This window comes from Apis florea, unplaced genomic scaffold, assembly GCF_048593485.1.
Source record: "Apis florea isolate Af1SG1 unplaced genomic scaffold, ASM4859348v1 contig_3793_pilon, whole genome shotgun sequence".
Lineage (NCBI taxonomy): Eukaryota > Metazoa > Arthropoda > Insecta > Hymenoptera > Apidae > Apis > Apis florea.
The window spans coordinates 1,860,605-1,885,712 of NW_028256856.1; the positions used below are offsets into that span (position 1 = coordinate 1,860,605).

The 25,108-nt window shown below is 45.1% G+C and overlaps 1 protein-coding gene across 2 annotated transcripts in view; it reads left to right on the plus strand.

Annotated features, from left to right (window-relative positions):
- The window catches only part of LOC100872023 (LIM/homeobox protein Lhx9-like), a 43,386-nt gene extending 21,887 nt beyond the window's left edge, over positions 1-21,499 (plus strand). For both annotated transcript variants that reach the window (XM_003697201.4, XM_012491403.3), the window contains exons 4-6: positions 13,224-13,735; positions 17,589-17,806; positions 21,152-21,499. In XM_003697201.4, coding sequence (XP_003697249.1) covers positions 13,224-13,735; positions 17,589-17,806; positions 21,152-21,367 — 946 coding nt within the window. In that variant the 3' untranslated portion in view covers positions 21,368-21,499. The remainder of the gene's footprint in view (positions 1-13,223; positions 13,736-17,588; positions 17,807-21,151) is intronic.
- The last annotated feature ends 3,609 nt before the right edge of the window (positions 21,500-25,108 follow it).

Genomic DNA, 25,108 nt, shown 5'->3' on the forward strand with positions numbered 1-25,108 from the left:
CACGCATAATTTATTGCCAACCTCTTTGCATACAGCGGAACGTATGAACTTCGACGAGCGGCCACGCGAACGTGTTCCGCGAATCGGACGAATTTTCGAGGCACGAATTTTTCAAATTCAACCACGATCATTGAAAAATTGTATAGTTTATAAATACGCGTGTTTATAAATACTTTGTCCGGAATTTTCGAATTTATACGAATAATTTGTTTCGTTAATTGCGTGTATATATATTTCTCTCTCTCTCTTTCTCTCTCTCGGCCGAGCGAGCATTCGTGAGAAATTCGAACGAATATATTTTATTAACACGAGTTAATAAGTCGGAGCGAGATCGATTTAAAAGCCTTTCCGTCGTTAACGTATCGATACTTGTATTAAAATGTTAAATAAGACGGCTCGATGACTCGTATATTTTTCACGATGAAAGATGATAACACGATCGTATAAAATTCACTTATTCGTCGTACAACGACGAGATATATATTTGAACCGGTTCAGAGGAGTATTCTGTGACCAGTTGTCGATGAATTCCGTTTCCTCGGGACTCGAACGATTTAATGTCATTTACCTCTCAACCTTCTCATTTTATCATACTTGGACGCTTTCGAGTACCCTGTATTTTATTAATTTTAATCTTCCGCTCGCGACCCGATTATTTCTCTCGATTTATTTCGATATCCTTCTCTCTTCGAATTATCGAAATCGGAAAGTTGAAGGATGTAAACATTCTCTGTATTCCGTAAACGTTATCGAGATACTCTTTTTCGCTTAACGTCGAATTTTCGAAATTTTCTTTAATTGGATCGCCGATATTATTATTATTAACGATTTTTCTTCAATTTTAGATGTTCAATCCAAAAAAAAAAAAGGAAACGATAATAAAAATAAACGTAAGGATCGAATCGCGATTGTTGCAAAACCGTTTCTTCGATAACCGATTTAAAGGAAGGACGTTATTTTTTTACCCTCTTGGACTAACTTCTAACTCTTGTTTAAAATAATTTTATTCAAACTTCATAATCTATTCTTCTTCGCAAGAAGAATCCATCCATCATAAAATCTGCATATCTACCGCAACATCGCCTCAAAACTCTTATAAAATTTGCCTCCTCTAAATGACGTTATTCCAGATCAGCTTGGATAAGGGGCAAGCATTACAACGTTCCTAATTATCACGCGCGCAAAAAAGAGAGGAACTGAAGAGAGGGGAAAAAAAAACGAGAAGAAGAAAAAAAAAAGGAAAAAAAAAAGGAAAAAAATGGGGAGAGAAAAAAAAAAAGAAAACAAAGAGAGGGTTAAGGAAATCATCGCGGAATGAAGGTTGGTGAGCTCGACTTCCTGGATTTTCTGGAGGCTGGTGGTGGTGGTCATGCATCGTGGCCACGGCTCGCATGTAAGCAAGGATTCATTCTCGCAGGCGCGATTCAAAGCGCATCTCCGCGCGTCGAGTATATTAACAAATGTGGTCGTGGTGGAGGAGGAGGAGGGGGGTCGCGTGCGCGCCAACCATTTCGCGAATTCGGTGAATTCTTGTCCACGCTCAGACATTGTCTTCTCTCCTCGATTCTCTAATTAACAAATCTCTCTCTCTCTCTCTCTCTCTCTCTCTCTTTTCCCCCGGATCATTTTCATTCTTTTTTGTGAACTTCTTTTTCTCGTGAACTCCGAGATCCTGGGAATCTTTGGAAAATGAGCTTTTACGACTCTTTCAATGTTTGTTGGAGATTTAGTTAGAGGTCTAGGGAGATGTAATTAGTCGACTAATTGGGCATGTTGGTGCATTTGTGGGAAATTTATCGTGAAAGAAATATATGCAAAATGTAAAAAATAATATCGGCCAAAGATTCTCTTCGGAATTCATAAGGAAAATAAGTGTTCGTATTTAATAATTAATCGAAATATATTTCGAATCGACAGGTCCGGCATTTCTCGGATTGTTTCGTGATAAATTAAAATATCCATACGAGCGGATACTTTCAGAGTTAAATTAAATTATCGCTGTTTAAAATAAAATATAATTGAGATAAATCGCACCCATCTATCATCGTTAACAACCGCACTAACATTAAAAAATTAATTATACGAGAGAGAATAGAATTTTCGAGATAGAGATCCGTTCCCAATACTTTTCCAATTACGACTCTTTTTCACCGAGAACGCACGCGCGTAATAATAATTCACAGCGTCTTTCCTCGCCCGTCAAAAATTCTTTCGACGATTTTGGGCGAAGGTTGGAGCGAGGACAAGATCGCGTGGTTTAGATTACGACGCAAGGACGAGAGAGAGAGAGAGAGAGAGAGAGAGAGTGCGTGCAGGCTCTCTCGACTATGCTTTACGATTTCCTCTCGATGGGACTACCGAAGTGGCCTGGCTGCAATTAACCCCTTATCTGATCGCATTAAATTTCGATTACGATCTCGCGTTTAAACGTCTCAATCCTTCGATGATGCGCTCGCGTGAAGCCGCCGCAATTCGGCGGCTGTTGCACTCGTCTGTCTCCACGTTGCAACATTGTTTTCAGCCAATTTCCACCGGCGAATTTTCGTTCCACGAATAGAAACTCGGACACGCGCGACGTGATTAAGGTGTGTTCTAGGAGGTATGTTCGCGATTTGCATAACCGTAAAGCTACGTACTCGTAAATTAGACGCGCATTCCGCTGATTTTTCCCCCCGGACGATAATTTAGAAATCCTTCATAATTCTTATCTAAGTAACGAGCGATTCGTTGGTAAGATTAATATCGTTGTGTTTTTAACCTGTGCGGAAAGCCGGAAAGCTATCTATAACCGATAAATAATACGTCTGCTCGAAACGATTACAGGGGATGATAATTGCAATTCGAATATGTGTATATATAATTTGAAAAAAAAAACTCTATTGTTGCAATAATAATATTTTTTTCCGTAACAGGAGAATTTTTTCTCATCGATCCACAATTTATTCGAGAAAGCGGTTGTTCGAAAAATATTGGGGAGCGAGTGAAAGGATGGGGTGTCGTTGAGATTTCTGGAGGGCGCAGGAAGTGGTCGCCTTAAATCAACGGCTCGCAAAGGAAATAGCGAGTGGTAATTGAGCCATAACCCTCGGCCGGCGAACACACAAATATTTCAGCGCCGGGAGCTCGCTCATAATTTAGCCCCTCATAATTAAGATGCGCCGCGCAGACTGCGGACCCGTTCGAACCCCCTGCTCGCGTCGTCGTACGCGCGAGAATCCTTGCTCGAAAAAGGAGGAGCGCGAGAACATCCTCACGAAAATAGATACGACGAAAACCACTCTCTTTCGGAAACCGACACGCCACGGGCTCGACAAGTTTTTATCGTTCGATTCAATTTCTTTCGATAAGAAACGGCCTACCAGACTCGAGACACTTCTTTTTCGAAAATTTATATACACCCTCGGTTCATTTAAAAATACCTCGAATATCTATTTTTCGCGTTATTATTCGCGATAGAAAACTGAGTATCGCCGTTAAAAAAATATCTCCAACCGGAATAATTTGATCCAACAACATAATAATTCGTCGATTATTTTCCCGACCAGCTGCAATATACCTAGCCTATGATGTTTGAACCTCGAACAGCAAACACCGTCGATCGATCCCTCAAACACGGCGCTCCCTTTAGGGAGTAAAACTGAAAACACGTTTCCCGGTGTCACAATAAACCAAAACGTAACGTGACAACGTATGCTCCTCCACCTATGAGGAGCACAATCGATGCACGCTCGAGGAGGAAGGAGGAAGCGAGCGCGTTTGCAAAGCTCGGGGAAAAAACGCGTTGCGTTTAATCAGGCGAGAGAGGGGCATGCGCGACGATAACGAGGCAGGGGGACATAACTCGGTGCGTCCACCGTGTTACGATCTAAGAAAGGGGCCGAGAAATACTGCGACACCGGGACGGCTACCGATGATGCATGCCCCAGAAGTGGGCAAGAGAGGCTGTGCAAGCGTATTATGTTACCCGCCGCGACACACCACCACCATTCTCGTCCGCCGCTACGTGCGTCCAGGTCGTGACTCTATCATATTTATGTCCCTGGCCGGCCGTTCTCTCCCGCCGTAACCAAGAGACGTCGAAATTCCGGGGGACGGTTAGATGCTGGGCCCAGATAAGGGAAGATCTTCGATGGACGTTCGGTTATCTCCTCCCTGATGTGATGCCTAATCAGTCCTCCCTCGGCCAAGTACGTAAGAACGGGGAGGCGATATTAGGAAGAAAGGAACGGATGCCGCCTCGGCGTGCTCGAAGGCCCGATTTCGAAGATATCCTCGGGACCACCGCATTCCAACGGCGGTAATGGCAGCTGGCCTCACTTCTCTCGCCGAGTTTATCGGCTTGCCTCGCTCGTTAAACGACGTTTTCTTCTCCTGGTAGCGGAGGGATCGTCGCGCGATCGATTTTTTGGTTGGACAAGATTTCGAGGTATCGTGGCGTGGAGGAGGTTGGAACGGGAGATCCTCGTTGCGCGCCCTCTGTTCGAGTCGAGGATAACGTACGAACGGTGGTTGAAGGGAGATGGAAAGAACGAATGACGCTGATTAAAAAAACGTATTATTCGCGGGGACGTTGAGTCACGATCGAGATATTTCCGTACGAATATTTTTTCGTATCTATATATTTGTCAACTTTCGATCCGAGATATTGGGTGTCGAGAGATTTGTAGACGTTTAGGATCTCGAAGATAACCAATTCGATAATTAGTGCTCGCTTCGAAATCTTATCTCTTTTATCCGTCTAAATCTAAAATCTCTTGTTCTTGGTCTCTTTTTCGTTTCGAAACTTTTGGAAGAGCTCGAATAAGTTTTAACATGGAATCAATTTTCGATTAACTCCTCGTTTTCAATTCATCGGATACGTGATAAACGTTTAGGATCTCGAGAGAGGACAACTAAAGAGAAAGAAAAAAATGAAAAAAAGAAGGAAAGATTTCATCCGGCAAATCAGCGAAACGGATCGAGATATCGATAAGGATAAAGATATCCAAGTCGATGCGAGCATACGCACGATACAAATAGATCATTGGCGAGACGGTTTGAAAAAAGAGACCGCCACGATATCTCGATGTCGTAGATCCCGCACGAGATAGCCGAGACCAGCCGGTATTTGTCCAGCGACACCTGCACGCAGGACACTTCATGTATCAGCCGCGGGATGCGAACGGACGCAGCGAGAACACGAATGATAGCTTCTCCGAGCGACGATATACCTTCTCGCCATTATCAGATTCGCCAGCAATGGCGCCCCGCTAAGAGTCACTTGGCCGTTCGTGTTACAACTACCGTCACGTCGATTTTTTTCACCTGTCCTTTGCCGTCCGGGTATTAATTTTTTCATATCTCCTCCGCACACCGATCGTCCTCCCTGTTTAAATTTCCGCGTAAACTAAAATATCGAATTCGAATTCCTTCTCGAGCTCTCCTCTCATCTCTTCTCCTGGAAGAGAATTTATGGAATAACTCTCTTAACGATTCTTTCCAATTCCAATCGACAATGAGAACGTTCCAAGCGATTTAGAAAAATTTCTCTCGATTGGAAAATCTTCGGCAAAAGTGTCGTTGGAGGGAATCCAGAGTGTACGATTTCAGTGTCGTTGTTCCCTCGTCGATACCCTCGGGGGCGAGGTGGCCCTTCTTGATTCGTACACGCATTCGCCTTCGTATAAACTCGGCTCTGCACACGGCTCGTTTTTACGAGTGGCGCGGCCGTTGCTCATCGTTACTCCGTAAGAGGATTCGGCGTAGCCCGGCAGGGGGTCCGTCTTGCGGGGGCCGGCAAGGTCACCACGAGTCGTGTGTCCACCACGGAATTGCGAGTGTCACCACATAAACCATCCCCAAGCAAAAGTATCGGGTTACCGCGATACCCGGGGCCCCCACGACGACTTACCCTCCTTCTTCTTCCTGTTCCCTGTGTGTGGCGTCCCGCCTGGACGTGTTCAGATGAAGATTGCCTCTTGTCCCTGCCCGAGGTCTAGTAACCGGCCGTTACGCCGATTTCCTCGTAATTTCCTTCGACAAGGGTTCGATAAATTTTAATCGGAATCGGGAAAATTTCGAGCTGCTTTTGTTATTAAAATTCAAAGTTCGATTTAAAATTCGATCGATTCTCGATAAATTTTATAACGAGTTCGGCGGGCGGAAACAAGGCGAGAAATTTAACGCGTTATTTTGGTCGCGACGCGGTTAAAATCTTGGCGAATAAGAAGAATACGAGAATATTCGAAAATATGTATTTGAAAAGGCCGTGGATGTTTTGAGGCGTGCGAGAACGGTGGTCGTAAATTGCTGCGCTCACCGCTAGCGAAGCGGAGGCGCGGTTGAGTTACAGCCGCATAACATTGTAATCGTACGTATTTATTGCACCGGCGGAGATGAGCTACGTACCCTCCGGCTAGATACCCCGCGCCGTGGTATCAGCCGAGGCGTCTTCCCGCGCCAACTTTATATTTCCTCCCCGCCCCCTCTCTTGCGTCCTTTTTCCTGCGTCCTTCGTAGATCAATATAACCGATTAGACTGTTCGGGAGATAGGCACCGGTTCGCGGGTAATAATCGCGTGATTATTACATGGTGGTGGCGAGCGAGATTTTATGCTCGATGGTCAAGGGTTGGCAACGGTTGCCAAGAGGAAGGAGAGGCCGAATTTCGACTCGAATAAAGAAACGAATATTACATCGAATTTCTTCGAAGGGTTGATAAGGGTAACAAATTTTTAGAAGAGTCAATATAGAGATAAAGAAGAAGAGAATTCATCTCGAAGACGGGGAAATATGAAAGAATAAATAAATAATTTCTCTAGCTTCCCTTTCTTTTGTTGGCACACCACAACTGGTGACTTCGTGCCAGTCGATGATGGATGCCTGGACGGTTAATCAAGGCTGCTTCGACTCGAGACTAATGGTAAAAATCGAAGCGCATAGCCCTCAGCCGAGGCTAGCCCAACTCTCGAGGCTAATATTTCCTAAAACGAGAAGAAACGGTGGACATAAATTTTCCCCATAGGGCGTTGGATATATCTTAAATGGATAACACTGACCATTTTCGGCCAGGATCAATTCGTAATTCGCTCTTGTTCCACTTGTACCCTTAGAGTAACTAACGGCCGTGTGGTTCTCGCGCTCGATTCACGTTCGTTAGGCGAATGTAATGGACGGTAGCCGCGAAAGGCTGCGAAACGACAATCCGGATACAAATTCTCCATCAATGGTGAATTTCTGCCCTCCTCTCTCCTCTTTTTTTTTTTTTTTTATTACGATACAATTCAGAAACGTCGATGCTTCGAGGGATGAATTTGGAATTTAGTTGGAGTTTAGATGGGAGATATAAAATATCGTACGATTGCACAACAATTGATAGTTACAGTCAGCTCTCACGGAATAAAATCGCGTTTTACGTTAAAATAGATAAAAGATATTAAAATCAGTTCTCGAGAAATAAAAATTTCAATGCAACTCGAATCTGCGAGATGAATCTGCACACCGAAGAAATAAATAATAAATATTACACATTAACACATTGTAGTTATTCAATACACGGATGGCAATTATATATAGTTTTATTACATATTATGCAATCCGCACCGTTTTCTCAACGATTGTTTCGTAAAAAATATCCATATATCTGGCTGCTTGATTAACGTTGCCAACGCTTTTATCGCATACATCACAGCGAAGTTTTCACGGTGCACGAGTACAAACACTGTTTTCCTTTTTGATTTCTTTGTTGCTTTGTTGCTCGGGGGAGGGCACGATCGGAAGCGGCGATACGGGGCCGACTTGTTCGCTTTGTAGCATTATTGGCGGTGATATCGTCGAGTGTATGACATGTTTACGTCTAATCCGGCAAACGATCTTCGCCATCGTGACGATGCCGATCGCCCTTGGAGAAGAAATTTCTGCGCGCCGTTGGAAATTTTCTTATCGAGAGCTTGTTACGATACAGGCGCTGGTTCCAGCTCCTCCGCGTTTCCTGTCGCAAATGGAAGAAGATATTCCATCTACGAGAAGTCGCGTGTTTTCGCGTCCCCGCACAATAGCTGCCGATCCGGATTTCCATGTGTATCTCCTCGACATTGTTCCCCCTCTCGTACAATTTTCAACGAGTTTCTCGGATTCTCTTATTTTTTTTCTCTCGAAATTTCCGAATAGATCCAATGGAATACACAAAGCCTCGTTCCTTCGAAGATCAAAGTGTCGGTTAGTTGGAGCAAGCAAGACGATTCGTGTGAAATTTTTAAAATTTCTAAAATCGTGAAATTAAATTTGCAACTGTTGTCGAAGCTTATCATCGATTTGACGTCAGTCGAAAAAAGAGAAAAGAGAAAATAATGTTAATTATTCGTAGAGTCGAACACGTTGTTATTATCCTATTTCTCAAAATAAAATCATCGATAATATCGATCGAGTCGTGTCCCAATGGTGGAGGATCGAGGCGAGCCGTCCACTTGCGTGGGAAGTGGAGATCCACGACGATGTATATCCTCGCGTTGCTACATTATTCATAAAAATAAAAGCGGGCGAGAAAATCAGCGAGAAAATGCAGCGAGCCGAGGCGGGCTTGAGCCGCTGTTACGAGAAGATTATTCAGCAGATCATTCAGCGGCCGTAGCCGCCACTTCCGCTTCAACCTCCTCCCGTAATAAAGTGATACACGCTGCTTGTCAGCCTTCCGATGTTAACGAGACGCGCTCGAAAACGGGATTTTTTCTTTTTTTATATAAGGAAGGAAATTGATGGACGAATGCAGATAGATGAAGTTCGAACAGGTCGATCGCGTAAAATTGGAAAAGAAGGGAATAAGATTTTCGACGGTGAGATTAGGGATACCGTAATACGACGCTTCGAGCCGAGTAACAATGTTTCTCATCCTGAAAATTTAATTAGTATTTTTTTGTTGTACCATACAACGAGACGGTACGATACATAATAATAAGAAAGGTTATAATCTATTTCTCTTCGACGATGAGGATGAAGAAAATGATAGCTCGAATGTTATATTTTAATTAAGTCCAGCTTCCTCGGTGACTCACTCCTTTCGAATAAACTCGATCGGGGAAAAAACTCGTTACACTTTCGAATAAATTTTTCGAGAAATATATTTTTAAAAATATTTAGAACATTAATAACACTTATCGAGCGAACGGAGAACGAACGAGATTATCTCGCCCTGGAAATAATTAAACCAAAGCGAACAAAATTAAAAGAAACCGCCAATATCCGCAGATAAACGTAGCAATTCGTCGCCGTTTTCCCTTTCAACGACCCAAGTCACGTTTCTCGCGGGGACGGTAGCCGGCGATCGTCGAATCTTGCCGATTAGATTCGCAGGGAGGACAGAAGCGGATCGTTTATCGGTGGACTCATTAATTACACCAGTCGGGGATTCCAGTCGGGGAGGACAAGCTTTTATCTGCTCGAAATAATAATTTACAGCATCGCGGCTCCGCTTAATCCAGCCGCGGCTTGTCACCGGCCGCCGCCTTATAATATACGAGGACGGATAGAAGCTTGACTGCACCTTTCTTTTTCTCTCCCTCTCCTTCTTTTTGAAGCTCGACAAATGCCACAAGAATCTCGAGCAAAGGTTTTCGAAACGAAAAATTTCGCCTCTTTTACGAATCGATCTAATCTTCGATCAATTTCAACGCGAGAGAATTGTGGACAACGATTGAATAATTCCTCCTCCAAGTCGTGTAATTTGTCTCTCGTCTGACGTGCGAGCATTCCAAATACAATTCTTCGATAAACAAAATCCTCACGTTTGAAAAAGAGAAGGGAAAAGGAGAGAAAGAAAGGAAAGCGCGGAATTTTACACGCTACGAAGAATCATCCTTAGAGGAATAAACACCGCGGGGTGCAAGGAGGACGAAGACGCGTGGATTTCGGCACGTGAGAAATCCTCTCTGTTTCGGGGGCTCGTGTCCACGATCTCGAAGAGGATGAGAAGGGGAGGGAAGAAAACGGGTCGAAAAGAAAGCAGTTCGCCAGGATTCGCCAGGCAAGGGAAGAACGCAAAAGAAAAAGAAACGTGAGACAGAGAAAAAGAAAACTTGTGGAAAAGAGAGAGGGAGAGAGGAGAGTATCGGCGAAGGATGAAGCGAGTGTGCGAACGCGCGGCGAGCGGTCCGTCGCGCTTCATAAAAGATTTCCGACTCTTTGTGGCGGATCCGTTTAGGCCACGCTTAGAATAACGCGGCATTGTGCAATAATGTATCGCATATGGCGCATCTTGTAAAACTCTGCGGGCGTCCACCGTGGCCCGTGGAAGAAGGACGGATGAATGAGGTTATTCCCGGTCGCGGAGCTCGTTTCGTTCTTCATTCATTCATCCATCCATCCATCCATCGATCGGTGGGCCAGCCCTCGTGGGGAGGCGGTGAGCTGTGGGGAGGTGGTGAAGACAAGGAATCGGCGAAACATCCTTGCTTCCTGCCCCGGGGAATTTTTATCCTCGGTGTGTGAACATCACAGCCGGCTTCTCGACGCTTTTGCGCCGAGGTGTTTGGACCTGGCAAAGATGTATGGGACCCCAAGGGGCGAGGGGCTAATGGGGTTAACGATGCTGAAACCTTGGTTTTCCGGCTAGTTGCGTTCTTCTGGATCATGGGTTCGTTGAGACGGAGTGGTCGAGACGTGGAGTAAACAGTAGGAAAAATTTTCGGGAAACAGTGCACGTGAATAGCTGAGTAAACGAGCGAGTTGGATGATTAAAATTAAATGGTAGAGAAAAATATACGTATCGAAAAGGAGATTATTTAGATTTTTAGAGAATTGACATATATTATAAACTCTACGCAACAAAGCGTTCTTCTTGGACAACAAAAGCTCGAGAAGAAAGGGAGAGGGAAACAGCTTGGTTCGGTTTACTTACGGGCGAGAACGTTGTTGCGTACGAATTCGAAAGAAGACCAGTCGATTACCGCTCGAACGGATCCGATTAGTCGGAAATACGCATAGCTCGCCTGCTGGGCGAAAACCAGACTACACACACAGCCATTGTCCTTCGTTGTGTAGCAGGGATTGGGGCCTGTCAATAGGATCAGGAACGATAACAATGTGTCTCGAGTCAAGAGACCCTCGAAGATCCGTGGATTCTCGTCGTGGCTAATCCATTAGATTAGGTTTAGGCGTTTAGCAGGGGACTCGAGATCGAATCCCTCGAAGGGACGCGAACGCCATTCGTTGGAATTCGTTTGGCACCCATCGAGACTGGGTGCCGAATGACTGGCTACTTTCGTCACGAGCCTCGTTCAGCCTCGTGTCCCTGTGAAGAGGTGTTGACACGGCTTCACGCTAACTCCCGTCGACGTATGAATGGGACTTTGAATCGAGTCTACTTGTCGGCCTCGTTCCGGGACCCAATATTTTTCTAACTCGATTCGAGGAGCCTGTTCAGTTGGATGTGAAATCGAGGAAGAGGATTAATTTGGCTGCCCAAGGGCAGAGGTCTAGAACGATGTTTTCGCGAGTTTGTTTTGTCAAGGGGTCAAAGAGAAAGATCGGAGGGGGGGGGTGGGGGAGGGGTTAATTGGTTTGATGGATTCGTGACGTGCGCTGAGAACAATTAACGATGTATTCTTGGGTAATCGTATATAATAAGTGGAATTTCCAACATGTTGATCGTCGAAACGAATTTTTTAATGATTTTAATTTAAAGAAATCTGAATAATTCCAGGCAGGAGAAAGAGAAACGAAGTTTTTTTTTCTCTCTCTTTTTGAAAACTAAGAAAAAATTGAAAAAAATTTGAGGATGTAAAGACGAGTTCCATTAAACTCATCGTTTAACGTATCGTTTAATTTCGTTTCATTGTTTTATACGAATAAGACCAGGATATGTATAATGCTCCGTTTCTGGTACTCCAGAATACCGAGTCGTGTGTTTCACGGAGAAACAACGAAACTCATTACGCGGGGTTCGTTGCTTGCTTTTCCGTTATACACGATATCTGATCGTTATTCCCCATTTTTTTTTTTTTTTTTTTTTTCGTTTTCCAATTGCCTAGATCGTTGCTCCACGTTGCGCGATTTCGCGCGGCCACATCCTCCTTTTGTTTTCCTCCTGAATTTCCCCGTCCATCGTACAACTATTGATTCAAAGGAGAAAAATACAGGAAAAGTCGTTTTTTTTTCCCTTTTATAAATTTTCATTTTCAAAACTGTCGCGATCCAATTTTTCGAGCAAATCTAAAAGAAAAAGAAAACATCCTCAAACCATCGATCTTCTTATTCACAATTATCCCTATTTTTCGAATATTTCGTGAAATCTCGGTGAAAAAAGAAAAGAAAGAAGAGGAGAACGTGGTCGCGCGTTTGTTAAAGTACAAGTTGTGGATCCGAAGCGGGATCGGGGTTATAAGATCGGCCACGTCTCTATCTAGGTTGTTTAGTACGGGGGACGTAATATATTTGGGAGGAGGAGGTGGAGAGTGAGATAGGTGGTTTAGGTAGGTAGGTAGCCGTGGTGGATGTCGGGTAGATAGTCGGCCGGCTTCGGTAATGGAGACTGCAGGGTGCCGCTAATGCAGTAGCGATGTCACGGCGCCCGTTGCATCGGTATATATCCCTTCCTCCTCCCTTTCCGCCCTTTTGCTCCTCCGCGGTTTCACCTCCACGCACGCCTCGGCGATATCAACCGGAGAATTCTCTTCTCACCGTGCGTCCGCTCGCATGCGGTGTCGTTCCAACCTCGATCCACCGTTTTCGTGCACGCTTCCCCTCCGCCGGTGGCTGCCGAGCGGCCGCCTCCTCCTTTTCCTTTCCCCCCCCGTCCGTTCCGTTTTAACGGAACCCTATCTACGGGGACACGGCGGATATCTGAAAGGGGGATACGTCCCTCCGCGTTTGTATCGTTTAAACCGAATGGGGGAAAAAATGGGCGCCGCCTGCGCCCCGCAGTTACGATAATTTCTTGGTTATTTTTGTTATGGCCTCGATCGACCGATTTCAAGCGTATCATCGTTTTGCACGATGATCCTTCGCCCGATTCCTTCTTAATTGGTCCGCCCTGCTCCTCCAGGAGGAATCACCCACCGTTTGATTCGTTTTCTTGCGAACCGTTCGATTTCCACGATCGCCTCGTAAATTGGAGTTTTTTGGATGGGCCGCTTGAGTAAAATCGAATCTCGCTGCAGATCAATATTTATATATATATATATAAACTTTGTTTGAAAACGACTTCTCGACCTTCTTTCCCTCTCCAATTCACGTTTCGTTCTTTTTTCCAGGATGTTCGGCAGCATGAAGCGATGCGCCCGCTGCCACGCGGCGATCCTCGCCTCGGAGTTGGTGATGCGGGCCAGGGAGCTGGTGTTCCACGTGCGTTGCTTCTCGTGCGCCGCTTGCGCGGTCCCGCTCACCAAGGGCGATCACTTCGGGATGAGGGACGGCGCTGTGCTCTGTCGGCTGCACTACGAGATGGGCGCCGAGCTCCACCCCTCCCAGAGCCCTCCGGTCCCGGTTTACCCCCCCGGCCCCCATTACCCCGGCCAACCCTTCCCCTCGCCCGAATTCCTCCACCATCACCATCACCACCCGCACCACTCCATGCACCCCCAACACCCCCACAGCCACGTGAGCCCGGTACCGCTCCAGCCGTCCACGCCGTCCGTCCCGGACGCGGGCTCCCCGCCCAAGGTCCCCTACTTCAACGGGGCCGCTGTCGTCCCGCCGCCTAGACAAAAGGGCAGGCCCAGGAAGAGGAAGCCCAAGGATCTCGAAGCTATGACCGCCAATATAGGTGAGCGACAGGATTTCGATTCGAAGTGTTAAGTTCTTTGTCCTCCGAAGTAACTCGAGAGGCGACGATATTTATTTAACGTTTGATTTTTGAACTCTTCGCGTGTAATCTTTATATTTGTGGTTAGATTTTTTTTTTTTTGTTATATTTTCGGTTTTATTTAGTTAGGATATTATAACGAAATTATTTCTATTCGTTGAGAGATCGACGACAGAGAGAAGGAAAATAGGGATGAAAATTGAGATGCAGTAAGAGAAGGTGAGAAATAAGAATAATAGATAACGAATGTGAGATACTAAAATGTTATTAAAATATCGCACGATTCTTCTTTCTTTATACGTAAAGATGGATAAAATGTTAAAATGTAAAAGTTTGATTGTGTGCGAAATCATTTCAAGTTAGCTAAGAAATTCGGGTGCTGCGAGAAATCGTGTGGAGTCGTTGGTTTGTTGCAAAGGGTTAACTTTGAGTCAGACTTATGAGAAAAAGTGGTGGGGAAGGATCGAGGATGATGGATATAATTGTTTAATTTGCGAAGAAAAAGAAAGAAAGTTTACGTTGTTACGTTGTTTCTTGCGTTTGTATTTCAGGGACGTAAGGTAAATTGAAAAATCTTAAGCCCCTTGGTATATATGATACTCGTACAAACGATTTGCACGATTTCTGAACACTTCGTTCTGGCTGCGAAGTGATTCATTTGCTTTCTCGTGCGTTGTTGCGCGTGCCAGATTTATAAAAAGCGTTGCACGCATTGTCGTGCGACGATTCAAAAAGTTATTTTAGAAAAAAATTCTTCACGCGCGAATTAATATTCTGGCATTCGTTCCAGTGCATTCGATCGTGATTGAAGGTGAAACGTTCCGATAGAACATATGCAAATCGGAATGGAAACACGTTGCGCGTGTATTATACTAGAATGTATCACGCAATAATCGCAATTAGAAAGCACCAGACGTGTAACTCCGCCAATTCGCCGTACGATTTTTGGACCGTGAATTGCTCGAACGAGCAATTTTGCTTAATAGGAAAATTACTTTGTTAGCGCAGAAGAAAAAGGGTATCATCGATAACTCGTTCAATTTAATGAACTCTGCATTAATCTTAAAACGATAAACATTCCTTGCATCCCTAATTTTTGAATAATCCTTTCTTCCTATCCATCTCTATCGAACGTTCGAACTCTTTTCGTCCACGATGTGATCCATTCTTTGCCCATTTCCAAAAAAATTATCAAATAAATTCCTTAAGACACGTTCTCCGTTCTCTATCCGAGAACTAAAGCGAATCTAATTCCCCCATCTAAACCAAGACCGACTACCAGAAACGTTATCTACTCTCATTTCATTCCACTTCACCGACATCTCTCCTAATTAACAGCGAGACAAGTTGTCCACCTAACCTCTTCTAATCGCTTCGGAATAAACACACACCCCAATTACTCTGTCCTTCCAACCATTTCATTCAAGAACAAGAAGAGGAACAACCTTCGCCAACGAAACAATTTCAATCTCGTCGCGTCGAGGCAAGGATCGCGTGCACGAAAATTCTTAATCCTCTCAACGGAGACAACTCGTTGCAATTGGAATAATTCCATTCCGTCTCCATGTTCTGAGAACCATTTCCAAAAGAAAAATCATTGACGTACATCAAATTCGAATAATAACTCCGATAATCAATTTCATCCTCTTTCATCTTTTAACAATTTTTCAAGAAGTATAGCTAGATCGCGAAAATCCCCGAGACTTAAAACTCGTCCATTCTGACCAATTCTATTCAATCTTCCCCTCTTCCAATCAATCTACAATTGGAATAATTCCATCCACGTTCTAAGAACCATTTCCAAAAAAAAAAAAAAAAGAAAACCTAAATCATCGGCGCGATTAAACGTAGATCAACTCGAGCCAATTCCCCTCTCATCCATCCTCCAAGAACAATTTCCAAAGAGGTGTAGCTAGATCACAAAGAACAAAACAATTTGAATCGCGATCGCGTGCACGAAAATTCTTTACAAGGGGTCCATCCTCGGGGGTCGGTCCACGCTCGAGTACGAGGCGCGCGGTCAGAGATCGCGCACGTAACACGACGACGAACTCCTCCTCCTCCTCCTCCTCCTTCGGAGGTGTGTGCCTCTCGTCGCCGTGATTTACGGCCCCGCGTGGGCGCGTGGTGTTTGCCACCGAACCCTGATAAAATTTGTCGCCGCGACATAAATTCACGAATCCAATCCCAACAAAGCGTGTACGTGTCGCGCGTGGGCAGCTCGCCGCGGCAGCTTCCTTCTCCGCCTTCGGAGAACTTAATTTCGATTGTTGACCGACCGTGGGAACAACGACTGGACCAAGACGAAGAAGAAGAAGAAGAAGAAGAAGTGGAGAGAAGGCGCTCGAACCACCGGCCTTTACCCTGGTGGGACCAGTTCCACCATCCTCTTTCCTTTCCGTCCTTCATTTTCTTCTCCTCTTATTTTTTATTCCACTTTTCTTTTTTTTCGGGGCGAGAGGGGGGTTCTCGGCCGTTTTCAGTGAAAAAGATCTCCTCTCCAGGTTGGCTCGGACGATGATGCCTCGACACGCCGGGGACCCACGGATGACTGGGAATTATTTGTTTCGTCCGTTCGGATATCTCGGTGGAGAATTTATCGACGGGAATAAAATAATTTGATAGAGGGAACGCTCGAAAGGACCTCTTTTTTTTGCCTGCACTCGGTCGCCTTCTCCCGGATTAGAGCTTGAAATTAATTTCCACCGTTTTGAAAATAACATTTTTCTCCATCCGATTCCGCGGAATCAGAATCTTCTGAAACTTCGGTTGAAAATTGAGAAACGGCTAATTATTCGAAGCGAGAAGAATTAGAAGTAATCAGAAATTCTCCTAGGAGGATCGTCTCCTAGCGAGATCCGAGATCAAGTGCGCGATGGTTTCGTGGAACGAGTCCAACGTAAGGGAGGAGAAAGGAGGGGGGAGGGGAGGGGGGAAGAAGAAAGAAACGACGGAGACGCTGGCCGTTTCTCGACGAGAGGTGAACGGTTTCGCAGATTTCCACGCGATAGAGGATCGATCTCGATCTTATCGATCCGGCATCTGGCCGGACGACTGTCGCTTTATTCTCGTGTGGACGGCTCGGGGACAGGATAGATATACCGGAATGAGGTATCGTGCCTGCAAACTATTTGCTGCATAGAGTTGTAATTGGCCGTGTATCCACTGGTCTTTCGCATACGCTATCACCCTTCTTGTTTGCACTCGAGGAGCTAATGAGCTGTGATACACATCAAACAGCGCTAGAGTCGCGACCAGCCGCGTTGCCGCTTCCGACGGTTCTTCGTATTGCCGGCCGGGGCAATTGTTGCCACGATAACTTTATTCCTCGACTTTATTCCCACCCGTTTCTCTTAGGAGATAAGATAGATGGAATTATCACGAAGACGTCACACGTATAATCGAAGGTGAAACAGTTTCGAAGAGGTTTCCACCGATATGATATTTCACCAAATATAATTCGATAGAATTTTTCTTCGGCAAACGTAACAAGGAAAGTAATGATTCCCATCGAGCGATCCAATCAACTCTCCTCTTTGGTCTCGAACCGCGAGAACAATTACTCGTGGCGCGATAAACGATCTGTGGCGAAGTGAGGAGCGATATTGACAGCGGTATCGGCGAGACGAACGGCGCCTGTGCCGGGACATAAATCCATGGGCCCCGGGTCCCAACCCTTGGCCGCGCGTTCCGTCGCGGCGGAAAAAGATCCCCCTGGCCGATAGCGGCCGATACGGGCGGCTTCAAAAAATAGCCCGCGACACCGGTGTTTAATTAAGACGCATAATCCGGATGTTGGGGATTTATGTTTCAGATTTGAACGCGGACTACATAGATATGCCGTTCGGTAGGGGGGGGCCTGCTACTCCCGGCATACCTGGTTCCAACAGCCGAACAAAAAGGATGAGAACGAGTTTCAAACACCACCAGTTGAGGACGATGAAGAGTTACTTCGCGATCAATCACAATCCGGACGCGAAGGATCTGAAGCAGCTTTCGCAGAAAACTGGCTTGCCGAAAAGGGTGTTGCAGGTAAGCTCGCGATTCCTTCTTGTTTTTTACTCCCCGATTTTTATCTCGTTCTCTCGTACATTCAAAATCTGAGAGAGTGTTCAAAGTATAATTTTTATTCGGTTTAAATATCTTTTAAAAGTCTGCTTCTACGTTCGATGTAGGTTCTATTTGTCCTGACAGTAACGCGTTTAAGACATTCGTCGAATGATTGGAGGAAAGACGAGAGATCGATCGAGCGACAATGGAATAAATCGCGTTGGGGAGGAGAGACGATCCATGGTTGATCGAGGAGCGGACGAAAGATTCAGGAGGCGTGGAATCGTCTCGATGCGCAATTAAAAGGAAATTTAGAGGGTCGGCTCGCGGTGAAAGTATTCGCGGCGGGTTGTGCACAGGCCTCCTCCAATTAGTGCGCACAGTCAATGACGCATGACGCCCTTCATAGGCCAGCTAAAACCGTCCCCGGGGACCTTTTTCGGGTTACAGCCGTTCCGGACAGATTGTATCGTTGCCACCGCGCCTCCTCTCGTGTTGTTCGATCCGTGCGCGGTGTCTTTGGAATTTATGCGACCGTGTTACGTTTATTTCGGCGGCGCTCGAAAACGTGGAACACGCGGCGGTAGGTTAAAGATAGAAGAGATTGTTGGTAACGCGAAAAGAGGGACGACGAAGGAAAATCGTTGAAGACGTCTACCTCGAGATCCCACGCCTCGATTCGGTGATTCATTTTTTTGCGCCGCGTGAAGATAAACAGGCCGATTGTTTTCTCAACATCGGTCTCTCGAAGGGATCTCTCGTTTCGCCAACTTTCTTGAAAATTCGAACAATTCGAGAATAAGATTTCCCGCTAGATCGTTGCGCGAGTAACAATAATTGGAATATAAGTTTTCAGGGTTTCAAGTAAGTTGTTAAGTCGAGACAGTTCAAATTAGGTATCGAGTTTCGATTCGGGATAAAAAGATCGAACTTTCACGATCTCGCCAACCAAAACGCCTTTCACCCTCACTTTCCTCCTCAGAAAACCTCCCCTCCTCGCTTTTCCAAATCGCCGTAAAAGCGGGGCTCGAGGAGGTTTTAATTTTTAAACGAGTCTCGCGACCGACGTTCACCCTCGACAGATATCCATCGCGTCGGTGGCTCCCCCATCCTCGAGCGGGAGAGATTTCCGTGCAAAAGGAAAGGAGAGAGAAAAAGAAAGGGGGGAAAGAAAAATGGAGAGAGGAAAAACGCGCGGTTGGAAGATGGATAGCCGGTGGTTCGATCGTTTTTCCTCCTTTTTTCCCTTCCCTTTCCTTCCCGCCTCTCCTATAAAAATATTCACGCGCGGGCGAGCCGCGCGCGCGCGCCGGAGACGGCGCGCTTCTCCCAATTAGTGCGTGCTGCCGGCGGCGCGTTGAGGTAAAAGAACCGCATGGGCCACGGTGATATTTCCGTCGACGACCAGGCCTCTCTGGCCTTTCCCCGTAATTATGGCCCTCCGTCAATCCGCCGCTACTCAAAATCCCCCGGCCGGCCAAGTTTTGTCGTAACGAGCGCCGCGCTGCCCTCGTTAACCCACTACCGTTAAATTACACGGGCCAAAAATCTATCTCCTCGGGGGCGGCCGCGTACGAGGCCGCGAGTTTACTGTGAAGAGGTGCTCGAAGGATTCGATCCAGCCGTTGTGATCTAGCAGCAGGGACGGGAAATTGTCGGCTACTGGATAATTTTCGACCCGTTCGCTTCTGGCCGTTATATGGGACACGGACGCGAGATTATAGATTCCAAGAGTTTTTCCGTTTGGGGAATTAATTAATTTGGAGGAATGGAGTGACTCTCGGATGGAAGATTTTTTAAAGATTTTATTTTACAAAAGTATTTCTTTCTTTTTAGTAGAGTTTTATAATAATAAGACTTGGATACGATGAGTGTTATTATATCGTATCGAAGGATATGAGAAAAACGACAAAGGGATGGAGAAAGACTCGTATTCACTACCGCCTACTCCAATTTCTTTCAAAATCTCCATCGTCACAAACGAACGAACGAACGAACGAACAAACAAACGCTTGCCGACCAATTCTTCGCCACCTTCCATCGAGATTGACTTCGTTCAACCCAAAGCCGACCCAACTTTCTCCTCCATCTTTCTCCCCGACTTCTCCATTCTCCACAACAGAAAGAAACGAGACACTCGAAAATGCATCTCTACACACCCACGTGAAGCAGCCACTTCACGCGGGATATCTATCCACGTGAAAGAAGAGAGAGAGAGAGAGAGAGGAGAAGCGACCGATGGCGCCGGCACAGCAGCCGGCAGAAGATCTAGAGAAAGAGAAAAGGCCGGGTGGGTTAGGGGAGGAGGCGCGAGAGCCGGCCTATTGTATTCGGTGCGGCGTAGGGTTCTTGGTCGCCATCTTGCTTGATATTGATCGCGAAACGCACGAATACTCGCTCATTCGCCGCGGCTGCGTTCGTCGCCGCTCTCCTCTCCTCTCCGCTCTCCTCTCCGTCTCTATGCACACCGATGCACGCACACACGCGGGCTGTACACGCGTGCAGAGAGAGGAAGAGCTGGGAGAGCGCAGGAAGAGGAACGGTCGGTAGAGTGTCGGCGCGGTTCGAAGCTCGCTCGAAGGGGAGGCCCTGCCAGCTCGTTGTTGCAAGTTTCTCCGCCGTCGGTTTTCAGTCCGCGGGGGAGGAGACTATCTTGAAAATGGCGACGTGGCAGGCGATGGCAAGCGCGGTGGATCGAGGCCGCCGTCCTTTATCTATCGGGAGGGTGTGCGGTGGCGTGGCGAAGGCGAAACAGGGGGCCCTCGAGGCGCTGTGTCGTGCCATTATATATTGTTGCATTGTGTCGAGGATGTGTAGCTATCCTAGCCGGGGCCCCACCTTCGCGGCCGTGCTTCCATTTAAATTGCGTTCCCCCCTCCCCTCCTTCTCCCCTGGCCCCCAAGATGAAGATATATCGAGAGCTTTTCGGCCTCCTCCTCCTCCTCCTCCTCCTCCTTTTGTTCCGCGTTTCTTTTCGGACGTCAGGCGCAATGACGCGGTCCCTCCTCCTCCCCTTCTGGGGGATTGGTTCCTTGAGTTGGTAAAAAGAAGAGAAGAGAATTCGGCGGATGGAAATGAAACGAGTATTTTCTTTTTGCTTCGTGAATTCGAAACTTCAACCTTTTCTTTCCCCCAATGCGATTTTGAAAGTTGTCGAATTGTTATCGAAGAATCACGGTACGTTAAAACTTTGATTCGAGATGAATATAAAAGTTGAAGTAATCGACAAAAATGGACCCCTCTTGAACAAATAAAATAAATATAATAATCCGGATGAATAATCAGATGGAGTTTCAGGAGCATACATTGAATACGTGTTGTTGGCAGGTCTGGTTCCAGAACGCCCGCGCAAAATGGCGGCGCATGGTGTTGAAGCAGGAGGGGAAGTCGGACAAGTGCGACGGGAGCGTGGACAGCGGTTCCCTCGGCGACCTTGAGCTTTATGGGAACAGCACAGGAAGCGGTGGACCGCCGATGAGCCCCCCATTCATGCTCGGCGGCCCCCACAGCCCCGCGTCCTTGGCGTCCTTGGACTGCGCGTGATCCCCGAAATTCCGTTTCCGCCAGATCGAACGATTCGCGATCCACTCTTCGATCCCCTCCTCTTCGTGGACGAGAACCCACGCCGACACGATGCACTAGTACAACACGGCTGTCGGTGTCAACGACGAGACCACGTTGCGAATAATTTATTCGTCCAAGTAAGCGAGAGAGAGAGAGAGAGAGAGAGAGAGGAGAGACAATCGAAGATATTATTCCATCGAGGCGATTTTCTGAGCAACGTTGAGATTGATGACATGTTTGCAGAAGAGAGAGAGAGAGAGAGAGAGAGATGAGGAAGGTACCCGAAAATAACGTTTCTCCTTCGATAAGAATGTTGTCCATGCGGATCGAGCGGCATTCGAGGCGAGGGATCGATCGCGAAAGCGGTGTATTTATTGCAAGGCGAGGACAGTTTTTGATTTTGAGGGACAAGTATTCCGTTCTATGGATATAATCGTCGAACCGCTTCGATTGCGCACGCACGATTTACGTGAACCTCGCTCTGCGGGACGCACAGCTCGATCGGAACGCCTCGAAGACTCAACTCGGAAGCGTTTGTAATTAGTTATCGATGTCTATTTATTATAAGCGTATTTTTGAGATAAGCCTAAGTTAAGTGTTACGAACTTTACCTGTGCTGTGTGAAAATCCAACGTTTCCATCACGATAATCGACGGAGAGAAATATAATTACATTTGCGTTTATTATTATGATTTAAATAATTCCGATGATCAGTGAATTGTATCGTATCGTTAAGTGAAATTTTGTCGATCGAAGATTCGATCCATCGACGACGAGCTATCGGCTCGTGGGTGACGTTGAAACACGGGAGAAAGTTGTTGAGTCGGGGTTAAAGAAGAAAAAAGAAAAAAAAGAGCGAGCTGGTGCTTCGCGCGAAACGTTGGGTTTTAACGTCGAGTAAATACGATATATATATATATATATATATATATATATATATATATATATATATAAATAAATTCGGGGGCGCGGAGCTTGATCGAACAACGAGTGTGCGAGTGTTACAATAATAATTATTGCTCAAGAAAAGACGAAGGAAAGAATAGGAAGGAAAAAGGAATTTGAAGAACAAAAGCTCGTCGTCGATCCGCGAATCCTCCAGCGGATAAAAAAAGTTTCACGTAATTGTTGTAAATAAAGGACGTTCCTCGAGTTTCTTAAGGCACCGCTATAGGTTGTAGGGATTCTAATTGCATTCGGTAGCGGTTCTGTGTTAGGCAAGGTAATAATGATGACGACGATTATTATTATTATCACTCCTATTATTATCATTGTAACGAATGGAACGATTGTCTAATTTTACAAGATGATTTTTTCATTGAATATATTTTGACAATATACACGCTGCCTCTCTCGACTTTTTTCATTGAAAGAAAAAAAAAAAAAAAAAAAAAAACGTTCCTACTCCTTCTCCACGCTTATCTATCTGTCTATCCTGGACGATCGATCTTACAATTTTTACATATTTTCAATTCGTTGCGAGATTGAAATCTTTGCGACGAAATGCAAATTTAAAAGAAGGCGCGTACGCGTCGCAACCTCGGTTGAAAAAATAAAAAAAATTACTTTTTCAAATCTTGCCTGTAAACGTGATTCAAGCTATGTGTAAACGAACGTTCTTCTTCTTTTTTTTTTTTTTTTTTTTTCTTTTAACAAGTGTATACACGATTTCATGGTATATACACACGCTTGTTTGGAACGTACGCAGAATAATATGGAAAGCGAGGGAAAAGCAGGAAACAGTGAGCCACGAAAGCAACGACGACACACCATCGTCTCCCGCTGTTGAGCCACGCAGCCGGAGATAGGGGCGAGGTTTTACAAGGTTGGCGGCCGATTTAACGACCCTGTTACGCGTAACTAGAGGAGCAACGCGCATCCCGTGAGTGGCGGACATTAAAATTAAAATTACACGTTGCACGCCAATCCGAATTACGCAAGGCTCATGGATCATCGTTGCGCGCAAATTATCTTCGACTCGTGTCTGAACTGAAGCTAAAAGAAATTTCTCGTTAACTTTATGCGCGCAACGAGCATACTTCTTTCTCATTTTCCTTTTTCTTTTTTTTTTTTCTTTTCAATTCGCCGACTTTCTAACGGGAATTCTAATGGCGGCCACGATGGGTTGTGCTTTGAACGCGCGTGTCACAGTTTTTCCTTTCGCTTGTTTGAGATCTGTGGGACGATGAAGACTTTTTGAAATATTCTTTCACAATATTTTGTGATTGTTTAAATTGGTTCGAGCCGAATTTCGAGGAAGAATAAATTTTAAAATCGAACAAGATCTTTTGTTCTATCGACCAAGTATTAAATTTAATTTAAAAAAGTGAATTTTTTGAAATTAAAGAACTTATTCTTTCGTAAGGTGAAAGAAATTGATGTTGGTGCATCATTTTTAACCTGATTCGGACAAAAAACTTTTATTGTCCGTTTTATCGTTAATTTCATGGATTGGTTATAAATGTTTATCAGATTATTGGAAAGATTATTACGAAACAATTAGTTGGACGAGTATAATCGAGTTATGTTAATTAATGTTAATCATCGATGAATTAAGTTATCGTAAAAATAAATTTTATATTCAAAAGGATCGTTATTATTGTTCGAGTATCCGAAAGGAATATAAAACTTGACATAAGAATGGAGTTATAGATAGATTGGATTTTTATGCAGATGTTAAAAAATAAAAATTGTGCGATGCAAATTTGTCATTAGTTTTTTTTTTTTTTTTTTTTTTTTTGGTTAAAATTAAAAATCGACTAATACTCCTGAGGCACGAGCAAATTCTCGAGCAAAATAACTCCGAAGATAAAAACTTCTGGGCAACGGATGAACGATCCGATTAGAGACGCATAACCTTGCCCTTTAAAACGCTTTTTCGTTTTAAATCCAGATACCACTTCCGGTTTTCGAGATATCGTCGTATGAAGAGAAGAAGGATTTTTCATCGTTTACGTTGAATCTTAATTAAACCCTATTGAAAACAAGAAAATCTTTGAACCGCTATAACTCGGAAGATAACGACTTTCAATCTACGAATCGACGATCATTAGAAGCGCGCAAGCTTTCTCTTTAAAACGCTTTTTCACTCATCCCGATACGACTTTCGGTTCCCGAGATATCGTCGTGCAAAGGAAAGGATAATTTTTATTCGGTTACTATTTTCATCCTTCTCTCTTACTCGGACCTCTCGCTTGCACTTCGCCTCACCGACCTGTCCCAAAGTCGAGACAAGCGACAGACGCGATTCTTGGAAAAACGTAGTACGCGTTTCCACGAAAACATGTAGGTCTCCATTCATAATTTTTACATCGTCGAAACTTTGAATCCTTGTATCTCGGCAACCGATCGAGATATTGGGATGAAACAAGAAGGGATTTGGATTGCGTGGCATTTCCTCTATTTTCCGAGCGTGTTTCGAAGAGAAAATTTTCAATCTCTTTTCACGTGTTTTACACGTGGAAATATTAACACGTTTCATTTGCTTCACTTTTATGCGAATAAAAGAAAACGTTGAAAATATTCTTTCTTTAAAATCTTTTTGCCAACATTCCGAATTAGTAGAATTTCAATAATTCAAAAGCGCTCGTTTCCTCAACAGTCGGAAAAGAATATTAATTATTCGTGCATCAAGAAGTTGCAAGGATAACGGAAATGCAAAAAACTAAGGCATATAATAGGAGAGCGCAACGCGCATGCATTACGCAGCCGCTGAGCAAG